The 12,761-nt window shown below is 49.2% G+C and overlaps 2 protein-coding genes across 3 annotated transcripts in view; both read right to left on the minus strand.

The window, feature by feature from the left end:
• Positions 1-3,072: 3,072 nt before the first annotated feature.
• On the minus strand, positions 3,073-8,575 carry Lingo4 (leucine rich repeat and Ig domain containing 4). The gene is made up of 2 exons (XM_028789834.1): positions 8,313-8,575; positions 3,073-5,768 (listed from the first exon to the last, which is right to left on the minus strand). Exons 1-2 carry the CDS (start codon positions 8,375-8,377, stop codon positions 3,977-3,979), a joined length of 1,857 nt encoding a protein of 618 aa, XP_028645667.1. The 5' UTR covers positions 8,378-8,575; the 3' UTR covers positions 3,073-3,976.
• A 488-nt stretch (positions 8,576-9,063) lies between these two features.
• Rorc (RAR related orphan receptor C) overlaps positions 9,064-12,761 on the minus strand; it is a 26,531-nt gene continuing 22,833 nt past the window's right edge. For both annotated transcript variants that reach the window (XM_028789782.1, XM_028789783.1), the window contains one exon: positions 9,064-10,610. In XM_028789782.1, the coding sequence (XP_028645615.1) occupies positions 10,449-10,610 (162 nt within the window). In that variant the 3' untranslated portion in view covers positions 9,064-10,448. The remainder of the gene's footprint in view (positions 10,611-12,761) is intronic.

Raw genomic sequence — 12,761 nt, forward strand, 5'->3', positions numbered from 1 at the left:
ACAACTGAAAGGGCTTCAAACTCACTCCCAAGTCCCTAGGAATGTAGTCTTTCTCATCTCATTTCCTTCAGGAGCCCAAAGCAGGATTGAAGTTGTGGGATGCCTCCTTCCCCATCAATCAAATTTCCACTAGAAACCAGTCATTGGCTCTGGGAGGCTTTCTCTTGTCATTTATGCTCGTGCTGCTATCCTGTCTTTACATCTTGATCAGGGGTCCCAGGAGAGAGATTCTCAGCCTCTCCCACCACCACACTTTAAGGCAGTGGCTCTCAACCTTCCTAATGCTGTGATCCTTTAATACAGTTCCTCATGATGTGGTGACCCTAACCATCAAATTATTTTGTTACTTAACTGTAATTTTTGCTATGATTATTAATTGTAATGTAAATATTGGTATTTTTTATGGTCTTAGGCAACTCCTGTGAAAAGGTCATTTGGGCCCCAAGGGGTCACAACCCACGTTGAGAACTATTGCTTGAAGGCTCCTTACTTGGTTTCCTTTACCTAACAGTTTAGAGGAACAAGGTTTGTGAGCTGCTATCCTGAGATATTCTCTAGCCTGAGTTATCCTCATGTTCCTCTTTAGAGCAGGAGTCCCACCCAGAGGTCCCCACCTGTCCCTGAGTGATGAGTAGTGACAGAGGAAGGGGACAGGGACCACCCCCTAGCACCTGCTGTGGCATCTCTGTTACACTGTAATCCCTTTATCCTTGTTTTTAATGGACACTGGGGAGCAAAGGCAGCTTGATCCCTCATCTCAGTTTTTTCTCTGCAAACAGGCTTCCAAGACCCAAGGCCTTAACCTGCACTCCATGGGGTCTGTGTTTGCTTTGGAGTGACTGGATAATGAGACACATTTACCATTATAGCTTGTACTAGATGGTCTCAAGAGAAGCCTGGGACTCCAAGGCGAGGAGGGTGTACTTTGCAGAGCATTCATCCTTGAATAGAATCCAGGATAGCAAAGGAAAACCAGAAGTCAGAAATTAGAGGAAACAATCCATCAGGGACCAGTTTGGAAGAGTGCTGAAATGGTCCCAGAGGGCTTTAAGTCTATAGCTCTCTCAGCCTATGGACTCTGACGCTCTTCCAAAATGGAAGGAAGGAGGGGGGATTGGAATGGTTTCAAGAAGGTCCTTTCCAGCAGGGGTAGACAAAAGCTGGACAGAGTGAGTGGATTCAAATGATTCTAGTTGTTCTACCATACTGGAAGTTCTTCTTTAACCCAAGAGGTTTCTGAAGTTAGAACCCCTGAAGTACCCACGTTTTAGTTATGATAAAATTCTATTCTGAGAGACCCAGGCATTCCCTTTCCATTTGTCTGACGCCTGGAATTCCTGTTCCTTTCTGCAGTTCTTGAGGCAGACAGACCACTAAGAGAAGAGAGGGAGAAGAAAGTCAAAGCAGCTTCCCGAGTCAGGCACACCAGTTAGAGGAGAAAGGTCAGAGTCAACAGCTCGACCCAGACTCCCTAACAGTGGAGTGGGTAGGATAGAAATGCCACTTTTCTTACAGCCCCATGCCATAGGACTGAGAGGCTTGGAGAGTCCGTTACAAGAGCAAAACAACAACTCTGGTGGTAGAGTAGAGATGGTAGATCTTGAGTGAGTCACCTCTGAGTTTAAGTATAGCTTCCTTATTAACCAGCTCTTTGAACTTGAGCAACTCAATCTAATTTACCTTTAGGGTTAATGTGAGGATTAAACACACACACACACACACACACACACACACACACACACACTCTCAGCCTGTGCAAACACAACTGAGCTAAGAGCACCCTTTCCATGCAGGTCAGGTAAAGGACTGGCTTGCAGATTACCAGAAAAGCTGGTGAAGTGTTCAACACGGTGACCTTAAATGGACAGACCTCACTTCTCTAAGGTGTTCTCAGAAAACTATGCAAGAATATGGAGTGGGATGGAAATGGGATGGGCTTGGTGCCACATGCCTTTAATACTAGTACTTTCTAGGCATAGGCAGGCCTCTGTAAGTTTAAAGTCAATCTGATCTGCCATTGGAGTTCCAGACCAACAAATGAGACCTTGTCTTAAAAGGGGGGAATGGAGGTTGGGAGGGAGGCTGGAGAGGTGGTTCAGTGTTTCAGAGCACTTGCTTTTGTAGAAGACTTGGGTTACCAGCAACACCAGTTCCATGGATCCAATGTCTTCTTCTGGCTTCTGTGGGCACCAAGTACACACATGTACATACACACATGCAGATGCTCATACATACACATAAAATTAAAAAAAAAAAAACTCCTAGAAGAGGGGTAATGAGGAACAACTCACAGGCATTGTCCAGGCCCCAGCCTAACAAGCTGCTGGTGGAAGAGGAGGTTGCTGGATGGCTCTTTGGACTGTGAGGGTGCCGAGGAGCTTGGGGTCTTAGCATTGCCTATGTCTCAAGAATGTCTGTCCTTTTCTCCAGTTTTACCCTGTAAACCCCTAAATTCTTACAACCACTTTTGGCCCTCCCAAGCATGTCTGTCCTCTTGAATCCAGTTTCACTGGCTCAGAGAAGTCAGATGCTTTTACCTGTCAGGGACAGACTGAGCTAGGACTCGTTGCAGTGAGCCAGTGAGCGGAATCTCCTTAGAGCAAGGACAACAGCAGCTGCTAGAAAGCTCACGGTGGCATGTGTTTCAGTGCAAAGTGGGCAGGGAGTCAGCAAGGAGGAGAGAAACTAAGGACACTGGGTAGATGCTGCAGCCAAAAGAAAGAGAGTCCCTGGGGCTGCCTGACTCTCCACCTGTCAGTCCCTCCTCCTGTCCTCGCATCCCCCCTTTCTTCCTCCCCTTGAGGTGCTGATGCTGTCACCAAGCACCCAGCATTTCTGTGTTTGGGTCTCTGCTCCGTCCTCTGTTGGAAGCACACTGTGGTAGTTAGCATCTTTACTTCTCACTCCACTTCCTCTCCGAGGTGACATCTATCCAGGGATAGCTTCCCACTGGGACCACACTATATTCACCCAGGTAGCTGCTGCCCTCTCCCTCCCACTGCTCACTGTGGCTGGCTGAGCTGCTCACCCTGGCTCGCAGCTGTGCATTCTTGTGGTTGTTAGCCTTTTTTTCTAGGAGTTCCCCTCTGGCTTTCCTCTTGCCAAGCATGCCTGGGATACACAACACTGGGAATGGCAGAAGATGTGAAACAGGAGAGTTCTGTGTAGGGATCCCTTCAAAGACAGCAGAATCTTGCCTTCTTTGTCTCTAGAGAGGAGAGGAAGGGGAAAGGATGCAGACCAAGGGGTTGAGGAGTGCTGACCTCTGTAGGCCTCCTGGGCCTCCTCACCTTCTGTGCCAGGCTTGGTGAGGTAGAGGCTAGATGACCAATGGCTGAAATGGGAGGACGAGGAAGAAGTAGATGGAAGTACATGAAGCTCCAGAGATCATGTTGCGTTCTTGCTGCCACTGCAGTGGCTGTTGACAGTCAGGAAGGTGGTGGAGGCTCCTGCAGGCTGAGTGCCAGAGTGTAGTTAGGCCACACTGCCCTGCATCCACTGGAATCCTTGGCTGGAATCCCTTCCTGTACCTAAGGGCACTGGCTGGATTGGGTACCCAGTAGCAGAAAAGAAAGGGACCCTGCCTGCCTGATGAGCAGACTCTAAGAAGCTGGAGGTGCTTCCCAGCTCCACTTCCGAGATAATCGTATGGCTGTGTTGGCAACTGGTCCTGGCTGTTAGAGGATATACATTCATGGAGAGCAGACTGGAGTCTTGTGTAGTTTTCCTGCCTTGTGTGAGTGGGTACCTACGGTCGGGGCACGTGCTGGCGATAAGGTCTGTATCTGCAGTTCCCTGGGGCCCTCAGGGAAGATGCATGGGGCCATGCTCAGACTAGAGCAGCAGTCATAATGCAGGCGACAGGTGTGGGAAGCTGTGCTGTTTGGCCTGAAGCTGAGGTTCAAGAGACCTTAGTCCTACCTTTCCCTTTGGCTTCTGAAGCGGACTTGGGTGGTCTTCAGCATGGATGGAAAGGTCAGAATAACTTGGCAGTGACCCGATTACCACCAGAGTTCTTGTCCCCAGAGGGCCGAGGTGCCACAAAATCAAAAGTCATGTGGTGCTTGACCCGGCCCTTGCCTTTACTCCAAAGAGCAATCAGACCAAAGCAGAGGGTCACTGAGGTGAGAAAGGGGAGGAAGCCCACTGCTAGCACCATAGCCACACCCCTGCTGTCCAGAAAGAAAGGCCCTGGGATCCCTGGCATAGTGATGTTGGGGTCAGACAGAGTGCCATTTGGTGGCTCAACTTGGATAACTTCCAGCCAGGTCCTCAGCGAGTCATTCCCAGCGACATTACTGACTACACAGACATAGGCCCCCCTGTCCCGCAGCTGCACCGAACGGATCTCCAGTGTACCATCCTCTAGTACCCTTACTCTCCCAACCCTTCCTAGCCAAGCTCCCTGAGGTCTCATCCAGGAAACAGTGGGGGCTGGGTCCCCATCTCCAGAGCAAGAGAAAACAGCATGCCCGCCCTCCTCTGCAATGACCCATCGAGGCCCAGACTTTCTGATCAGGGCTGGTTTGCAAGTGAAGTGGCCTGGAGGCAGAATGTCTGAAAATTCCCTTAGGCTTTTCCCCTGGACATGCTGGGGGCCAGCACAAGCAGGCGGGGATGTGCCAAAGTCCAGGCGGCGGCGGAGGCGGAGCAGCCAGAGGAGGCGGCAATCACAGGTTAGGGGGTTACCAGACAGCCTCAAGGTGACCAGTTTGTCTGGAGAAGGGAAGGCTGTTTCCTCTAAAGTCTGAAGAGCATTGTCTGCTACATCCAGCAAGTGGAAGGCAGTCAGGCCGTGGAAGGCATGGGCAGCGATGGAGGTGAGGCAGGCCCCTGACAGCCTGAGTTCCTGGAGCCGTACCAGGGGGCTGAGCCTTCGGGCTGGGATGGCTGAGATAGGATTCTGAGATAGATCCAAGATTCGGAGGAAGCTCAAGTGGTGTAGTGCTTGGAAGGGTACTGAGCTCAGATTGCAGCGGGTGATGGCTAGGCTGCTCAGATTAAGGCCAGCCAGGCTCCCTGGGTCCAGGGCCTCCAGGGATGGCCAGTGGTGGATCTCCAGCTCCTTTAGCTGACCTAGCCCTCGAAGTGCCCCAGCTGGCAGCCTCTCAATATCCAGTTCTCGAAGCCGAAGAGCTACTAGTGCTGGGAGCTGGGCAAGGGCTAGGCCAGGCACTGTGCTGAGGTTGCAACGTTCCAGAGTGATGGTACTTAGCTTGGCCAGCCCTGCAAAAGCTCCCGGAGCCACAAACACCAGGTGATTGTCTCCAACCTCCAGCTGCTGGAGGCTGCCTAGCTCACTAAAGGCTCCATCTAGAAAGAGGACAATTTGATTGAGGCGGAGGTCCAGCAGCGTGAGGGCAGACAGGCCGGAGAATATCCCAGGACCCACAATTCTCAGTCGATTGCCCTGTAGCCTCAGGGTGAGTAGACTTTGTAGGCCATGGAAAGCCCCAGGCTCAAGGGTGGAGAGCTGGTTGTAGCTGAGGTCCAGTTCTTGGAGCTGGCCCAGTCGGGAAAGCATGCCACGCTGAAGCCCCCACAGGCGGTTCCCACTCATATCCAGGAGTTCTGTGTCCAGTGGTAGCCCTCCAGGTATAGTATCCAGTCGCCTATGGGCACAGAGTACTGCCCGGGTCTGGGAGGTGCAGTCACACACAGTGGGGCAGCTACTGATGGTCCCTCCAGGCAGGAGGAGCAGGAAAAGGAGTGGGGACCATGGGAGCCAAGCTTGCTTTGGAGCAGTGGCTGCGTCCATCCCCTGAGGCCTGGAATAGATGATGACATGGTCTTGTTTTGAAAAGTGGCTTCAGATGGTGGTGAGCCTGCACTGAACCTTCTTAAAGGGGAGAAAAGGTGGATCTTGCCAGCAAGTGTGGCACACAACCAGGGAAACTTGATGTACCTTAATGGGGAAATCTTTCCTTTGCAGCCATGGAAAACTGGCCAAGTGCTTCCTGTCCATGATCCCTAGTCAAGTTGATTTCTGTGGTGGAAAGTTTAAGGGACTGAGTAGTGGGGAGAGCAGTCTGCATCTCTCTGTAAGGAGCTTTCCCCTGTATCTACGAGACCAGGAGTTCTTCAGGACTCACTCCCTGACATCTGCTCTCTGCAAACTCTGTTATGTTCCTCTCACCCCACTCTCAGTCTTCCATACGGTACACCTACAACTTTACCCAAAGCGCAGGGAGTCCCTATCCAGACCTGAGAGAGTTTCTGACCCTGTGCTGCCTGGAAAAAGGCCCTCACTTGGACCAAATCATCAGAAGCTAGGGAACATGCATGCTTCAGCTCCTATCCAGTCTCTGCCCTCTTTTAGCCTGGCCTAAGGCCCAGACTAGCCAATTTGGTGTCCCCAAAATGCTTGTGTGGATGGTAAGCCTGGCTGTATATTATTCATGGAACAGAGTACAGAGGCACTGGATGATGAGATTGAAAATCTTTTACAAGAATTCCAAGGACAGCCGGGGAGTGGTGGCGCACGCCTTTAATCCCAGCACTTGGGAGGCAGAGGCAGGCGGATTTCTGAGTTCGAGGCCAGCCTGGTCTACAGAGTGAGTTCCAGGACAGCCAGGGCTATACAGAGAAACCCTGTCTCGAAAAAAACAAAAAAAAAAAAAAAAAGAATTCCAAGGACAGCACCTCTTATCTTATAGATGGGGTTGGGATGTGGAGGGTACTCAAATATTTCATGGGGTCCTCAGCCTTGAGCTTCTCTTACATCCTCCCTTATGGGTGTTTTGATTCTAGTTAGTATGTGCTTCAGAGAGAGAGAGAGAGAGAGAGAGAGAGAGAGAGAGAGAGAGAGAGAGAGAGAGATATTCCACCCCTTTTCACCCGAGCTGCCTGAGAAGACACAAGAAACTGCTTGTGAGCCAAGGAGGCATAGATAAAGAGGGAGAGACAGCACATGACCTGATGCTATGGGTGGGAGGAAGGGAGACATTGGGTAGCACAGTGGACACCTGGATACAAGCGCAGCACCCATCTGTATAAAGTGAGTACCAGAAGCCTGGGCAGCATCAGGAGATGGTGACCATGATAACTGTAGGAGGCTGGACAAGGTGATAGAGATGGAGGCATATTTAGTCTTGAGTGACTCTGCTTGCTTTGCTATTGCAATGGGGACCACAGGTGAGGAGGAATATTAGAAAGAGATGGCAGGGGGTTAGGAGCAGGAGCAAGCTGACACTCCTGGAGGCAGCCTGCTGTGTTTCCCTGGCTGCAGGCTCTGCACCTCTGGACTTTGAGGCTTCAGGTTTTCTGGGCCCTGTGGAGTTAGCTTTCTGCTGCATGTCCTATTTTCTCCCATGTAGAATGCAGGAGGGGCTGCTACTTCCCTTTCCTTCCTACACTTCAGGAGAATCATTCTGGAGACTTCCTCTAGCCACTTCAGAGGACTAAAGCAGTTGGCAAACTAAAGAACGATGCCAAGTTCAACCCTCAGTATGGACATAGAGAAGAGACCCAGGGAATGAGGAATGCAGGAAACTGTTGTGAGGGTCACTTAGGGCAGCAGCCACTGTCTTCTCTCCCACCCCTTTCAGGGACTAATGAGCATCTGTGTGATACTAAGAATTCCCAGCCTTTCCTCCCCCTCTGCCTGTTCTGGGAAGTCCACCTGACAGCTAGTCCTTCATCACTGTTGCTGCACTTCCTGTTCATCTCTTTGCTCTGCATTCAGCAAAAGTGCAGTGAGGCATGTGAGCCAGCTCCCTTCCTCCTGCTTACATGAGTTTTCTCTTTGTCCCCAAAGCCTGCTAGCCCAGTGGCTGGGGGAATTAGGGTCAATATCTTTTATTTATAAGGTGGCTAATCTAATTACAGCCTTCCTTTGTTAGCCTCTATGGCTATAGGACTGGCCTCTGGTCACTTTGCAAGAAGAAATGGATGTTACAAAAACTCTTTCTCTTCTCCTGGGGTCTGGAGTCTGGGGCACTGCCTCTTCAGGGAGATGGAGCTTTCTTGTCTATATGACAGCCACAGACTCATATATCCACTTTAAAGCACATCAGACTGAGGTATGGGGAACTGCATGATTAAGGAGCACTTAGGAGAAAGATTTTTGGAGTATCCACATAGATTAGGGGAGGGCTTTCTAGAGGCTAAAGAAGGGGGGGAGTCTCCTCCTTGGACTCTCTCTACTAGGGGTATCTGGGACATTTTAGTTTTTTTCAATCACAGGATGAATGGTCGGCTAGGGTAAAAGGGGGCAAGCTTTTTCTTGTAGGCTATTTAACATGGCCTTGTCTTTGAGAATGCCACGGGAAAGGGCAGCTGAGATTTGCCCACAGAGGGGCAGGGGCACTTACCGGAGAAGCTGGGGGGTGGCATCAAGTTGGGCGCTGCATCTCTCCAAGGCTGGGGCCTGTCCCATCCGAGCTGCACCTTGGCCTCTCCACCTCCCCTGTGTGTCTGACTCCCCACTCCCCAATCAATGCCCGGCAGCCTGCCGCATCCACCGGCTGGCAAGACTGTTGTTGCTGCTGCCGCTACTGCGGCCGCGCTGCCAACACCAAGAGAGAGAAAAGAGCCAGGAAGCATTTTCTTTTCTTTTTTTTTCCCTCCTCTTCTCCCTTTTTAAACCAGAATGAGTCTGCAGCAACCCCGTTGGTGCAAAATAAATAAATAAAGCAACCAGGGAGGGCTGCAGCAAGCGCCACTAGGGGATGACCAATCGGAGGGGGGGGGGAGGAACTGAAGAGGGGGACTCAGGGCTGGGGTAGGGTCTACTACCCAGACAGCCTGGGAAGCTTGAAAGAGTTCTGACATCCTGGTTCCTCCTGGGGAGCTAGAGAGCTCCCGGGACACCACTTCCACAGCCTCTAGTCTCTTAGATGCATGGCAATTCTGTGCAATTTCTAAATCTAAACGGGCCTGTGGGTATCATTTGTTGAAAGTTCTCAGTCTAGAATATCTTCTTTCAGTTTAGTTTGCTATTCCTTTGTGGCGGGTACCTGAGCATCAGTTTCTAAGTCTCCCTGGGGGGGATGCTTAGCTGGGGGAGAATCTGGGGGGCTAAAATTCTTATAAAACAGATGAATTACTGACTTGACACAGGAATAAACTTCAGAGCAAGCATGCATTCTAGGCAGTCACATTCAAGTCTCCCAACATCCGACATGTGTGCCCTGCACCCTGTACAAGCACACAGGCACACATACACTTCCAGGCTTTAACATTGTTTTATAAAGAATGGCACGAGTTGGGGCTTATGTTTAACCTTTCAGCTGAGAGGGGAAAAAAAAACCAACCTCCCTCCCTCTCATCTGCTGCTGACACCTCCTAGGAGAGTCTGCAGCTTTACAAAACTGAGAGAAATTCTGACCAAGATTATGGAGGAGAAACAGGTTCCTGTCCTGTCCCTAGTCACTCCCTCATGCTGGCATCAGCAGCACACAGGCACAGAGCAGGGGGTGGTACTGCCCTGCTTCCTCATAGAGAGACAGTGTAGAGACTGAAGTCAAGAGCGTCCTCCCAGGTGCTGGTCCTTGGGTTTCTGGCTGGTCAGCATCCAGTCCTCTGATTCTCTTGAGGATAGTTCTTGGGACAGAAGACAGCTGGAGCTGGAATGGTATGTTCTGGTGTCCTGTATGGACTGGAATTTCCCCCTAAGACCCTCAGGCTTCTCAGAGCTGCTACCTCAAGGAAGAGAGTGTGTCACAGGAAAAGTCTACAGAACTGTCACTGAAGGCAGAGCCGCTGTGTGTTCTGCCTGTGTGGATGTATCTCTGATTAGACTGTGCTAACAAATTTGATTTTTAAAGTATACATAAGAGGTTTACATTCTAATTTTGTCAGCGATGTCTTTCTCCATACCCAAACTACATGAAACAGTTATCCTGGGCCCTTATCTCCACCCACCCTCATTCTTTACACATCCAGGCATTTTAGGTCCCAGAAAAAGGGCAGGGGGCCCAACAACATTTCTCAACTAGGAAGAAGGAAGGCAGAAAATCTCAAGAACTTATATTCTTGTTATACATAGGTCCTTCGGGGTGCTTGCCACCAGTCTCTGAGCTAGCTCCATCTCCCCTAGGAGGAGCTCATGGGGAAATACAATGAGGTATTGAAAGGACTGTTATTAGCTTTTGAGCCTAGATTTGAGTTCTAGATTTGAGTTCTCTTCATCCCAGGTACCTAGATTTATCCCTGCTGCTTGCCGGTCTGTTTTTTGTTTGACTTGGTCATCCTATATCCTATCCACCCCATAGCTTCCAGAAGCCAGGGTGGAACTTATGGGAAATCAAACATAACAAGCATTTCCTCCATCACTTGCTGCTGTTGTACTACCAGGCAAGCCTAGGGGCAGAAAACCAGTCTTAGTATTTGCTTACTCCTAGGGAGACCACCCTTCATAGAGTGCAGAAAGGGAAAGGCTGGGCGAAGGGAGTCCAGGGAGACGAGTCAGAAGGCTGAAGGAAGTAGAAAGTTGTCTTTCTTCCGGGTCACTTTGACAGCCCCTCAGGGGACTCAACATCAGTGCTGAAAAGTTCTTTATAGAGTGGAGGGAAGGCAGCTTGGACCACGATGGGGTGGAGGTGCTGGAAGATCTGTAGCTTTTCCACATGTTGGCTGCACAGGCTCCGGAGCTTCCCTTTAGGTGGTAGCTGAGGATGGGTTAGGAGGGAATGAATACTTCAGTGCTTAGCAGAGCAAACACATCTCACTGTTACTGAGCTAGGATGACCCTCCTTGCTGCCTCCTTCACACTTGACCCAACTGGAGTGGTCAATCCCATCGGATATATATATATTGAAGGTAAGTTAGAACTGACATGAAATATGTGAATTTTTTTCTAGGTTCAATTTTGATGGTCATTTTTGTACTCTCAGCACTGTGCCTGGCCTGGAGCAAGGACTGATGGCATTAGTGACTCTGCTTATCCCAGAATGGATTGCATTTGCTCCCATGGCCCTTTGCCTTGGTTCATGTGTTTTCTCATCTGGAGGATGAGGCTCTGCTAATTCTTAGTCTGCTAATTCAAGTGTTATCTCCTCTGAGAATATCATCCCCATCCCTTGCTGGGCTAAAGTCCTTCCTGTAGGCTTTCTTCTGTGTAGCACTTGCTACACTGTAGAAAAAAAGATCCAGTCTGTCTGTCTTCCTGCCCCACATGTACTTAGATAAAGTCCATTGGTCTTTTTGCTACTATGTATCTTCTGTTCCTGGCATGAATGCTGGCATTCATGCTCAACACCTGCTTGTCTGAACTAAACAGAGTTTCTAAGAAGGTGCCCAACTCAACAAGTAAGTAGGTGCCCAACTCAGCAAGTAGCAAGTCAGTGCAGTCAGCCTCCAATCAAATGAAGGCAAACCTTTAAGAAAGGTGCAGAGGCCCATGGGATAGAGGCAGGGGGAAAGACCCCATACACCATTTTTCCTACAAAATTTACAGCATAATGAAGTGAGAAATAAAGAAACACCTCTTTCTCGACATCTCCCCTTCTTAGCTTAGTACCCTAGAAAAAATAACAATCAGAAAAGTTGGCAGCAGGTTGACTTCCTCACATCTCTTGAATTTATTATCTTTTTGTGTTTTAGTACTTTGAGTTTGCCTGGGTTACTAAAATAGTTTCTATTATTCATTCAAAAGATATTTGTTGCAAAACTCCATAAATCTAGATGAGGCACTGTCATGAGCTCTGGTGTAACATCGGTAAATAAAAAATGTACTTTTATTAAATGTACACAGCAGCCAGGGAGTCATAAACACAGTTATGTGCTGCTTAACAACTTTTTGGGGAGTTATGAACCTCAAACTTCAGTGGTCCCATAAGTTTAAGGTTGTAGTGACAGTACAGCTGTGTTCGTTTGCATTAAGTATATTCAGTTGTACTCCGCCATGTGAAGCTGTGGGTAGACATTTCTTAGGACATATTCCTGTTAGTAAGCAGCATATATACTAAAATAGGATAAGGGATAGGGTCCTTCTCCTGTCAAGTAACTGTTTAGGGAAAATCTCTCTTGAATAAAGGATGAAGAAAACATTGGGAAACAGGGAAGAGAATATGACAGGAGGCAATAGCAGGTACAAGAGGTCCCAAGAGAAATGGGACCAGGCATGGTATGATTAAGGACCAGTGAAAAAACACTGTGGTCAGAGTAGGAGAGTCAAAGTCAGGTAAAGAGGAGGGCAGGGGTCACATCATGGTCCAGTTGACTCTGGAGTTGAGTTTTGGCTACCATAGGAGTCTGGAGATCTAAAGAGGAAGGTGATGGTCTTGCTTCCTTAAAACGGCCAGGATGGTTACTGAGCAAGGACTGTGTGGCTCTGACATGGCAGACAAGGATGGTGAAATTGAGTTAGGAGTTTAACAGTCTAGTTATGACTTATAGCTGGATGGGGGTGTATATCATGGGACATATGATATATTTTGAAAGTGGATCATGCTGGGCAAGGTGGTACATAGCTGTGATCTCAACACTTAGGAGGTGGAGGCAGGGGGATTATGAATTTAAGGCCACCTTTGGCTCCATGAAACAGTGCCTCAAAAAAAAAAAAAAAAAAGAATACAAAACACACCAAAGTGGATCCAACCACATTTGTACTCCAATTACTTTCCCAGACCCAGTCTCTCTCTCGCCTCTGCCCCTCTCTCTCTCCCTCTCTCTCTCTCTCTCTCTCTCTCTCTCTCTCTCTCTCTCTCTCTCTCTCTTCCCTCTCTCCGTTCTCTGCACACACCTCCTTTCTCTTCCCTTATTCTTTCTCAGCTGTCTGTCTGTCTGTCTGTCTGTCTGTCTGTCTGTCTACATGTCCA

The sequence above is a fragment of the Grammomys surdaster genome, unplaced genomic scaffold (genome assembly GCF_004785775.1).
Source record: "Grammomys surdaster isolate TR1022 unplaced genomic scaffold, NIH_TR_1.0 125849, whole genome shotgun sequence".
NCBI classification, from domain to species: domain Eukaryota; kingdom Metazoa; phylum Chordata; class Mammalia; order Rodentia; family Muridae; genus Grammomys; species Grammomys surdaster.

Bases quoted from the DNA above. Each gene is read 5' to 3' on its own strand.
- Lingo4 (XM_028789834.1), bottom strand. From the start codon at position 8,377: ATGGGACAGGCCCCAGCCTTGGAGAGATGCAGCGCCCAACTTGATGCC. The intron at 5,769-8,312 runs GTAAGTGCCCCT...CATCTATTCCAG, and splicing joins GCCACCCCCCAGCTTCTCCG to GCCTCAGGGGATGGACGCAG.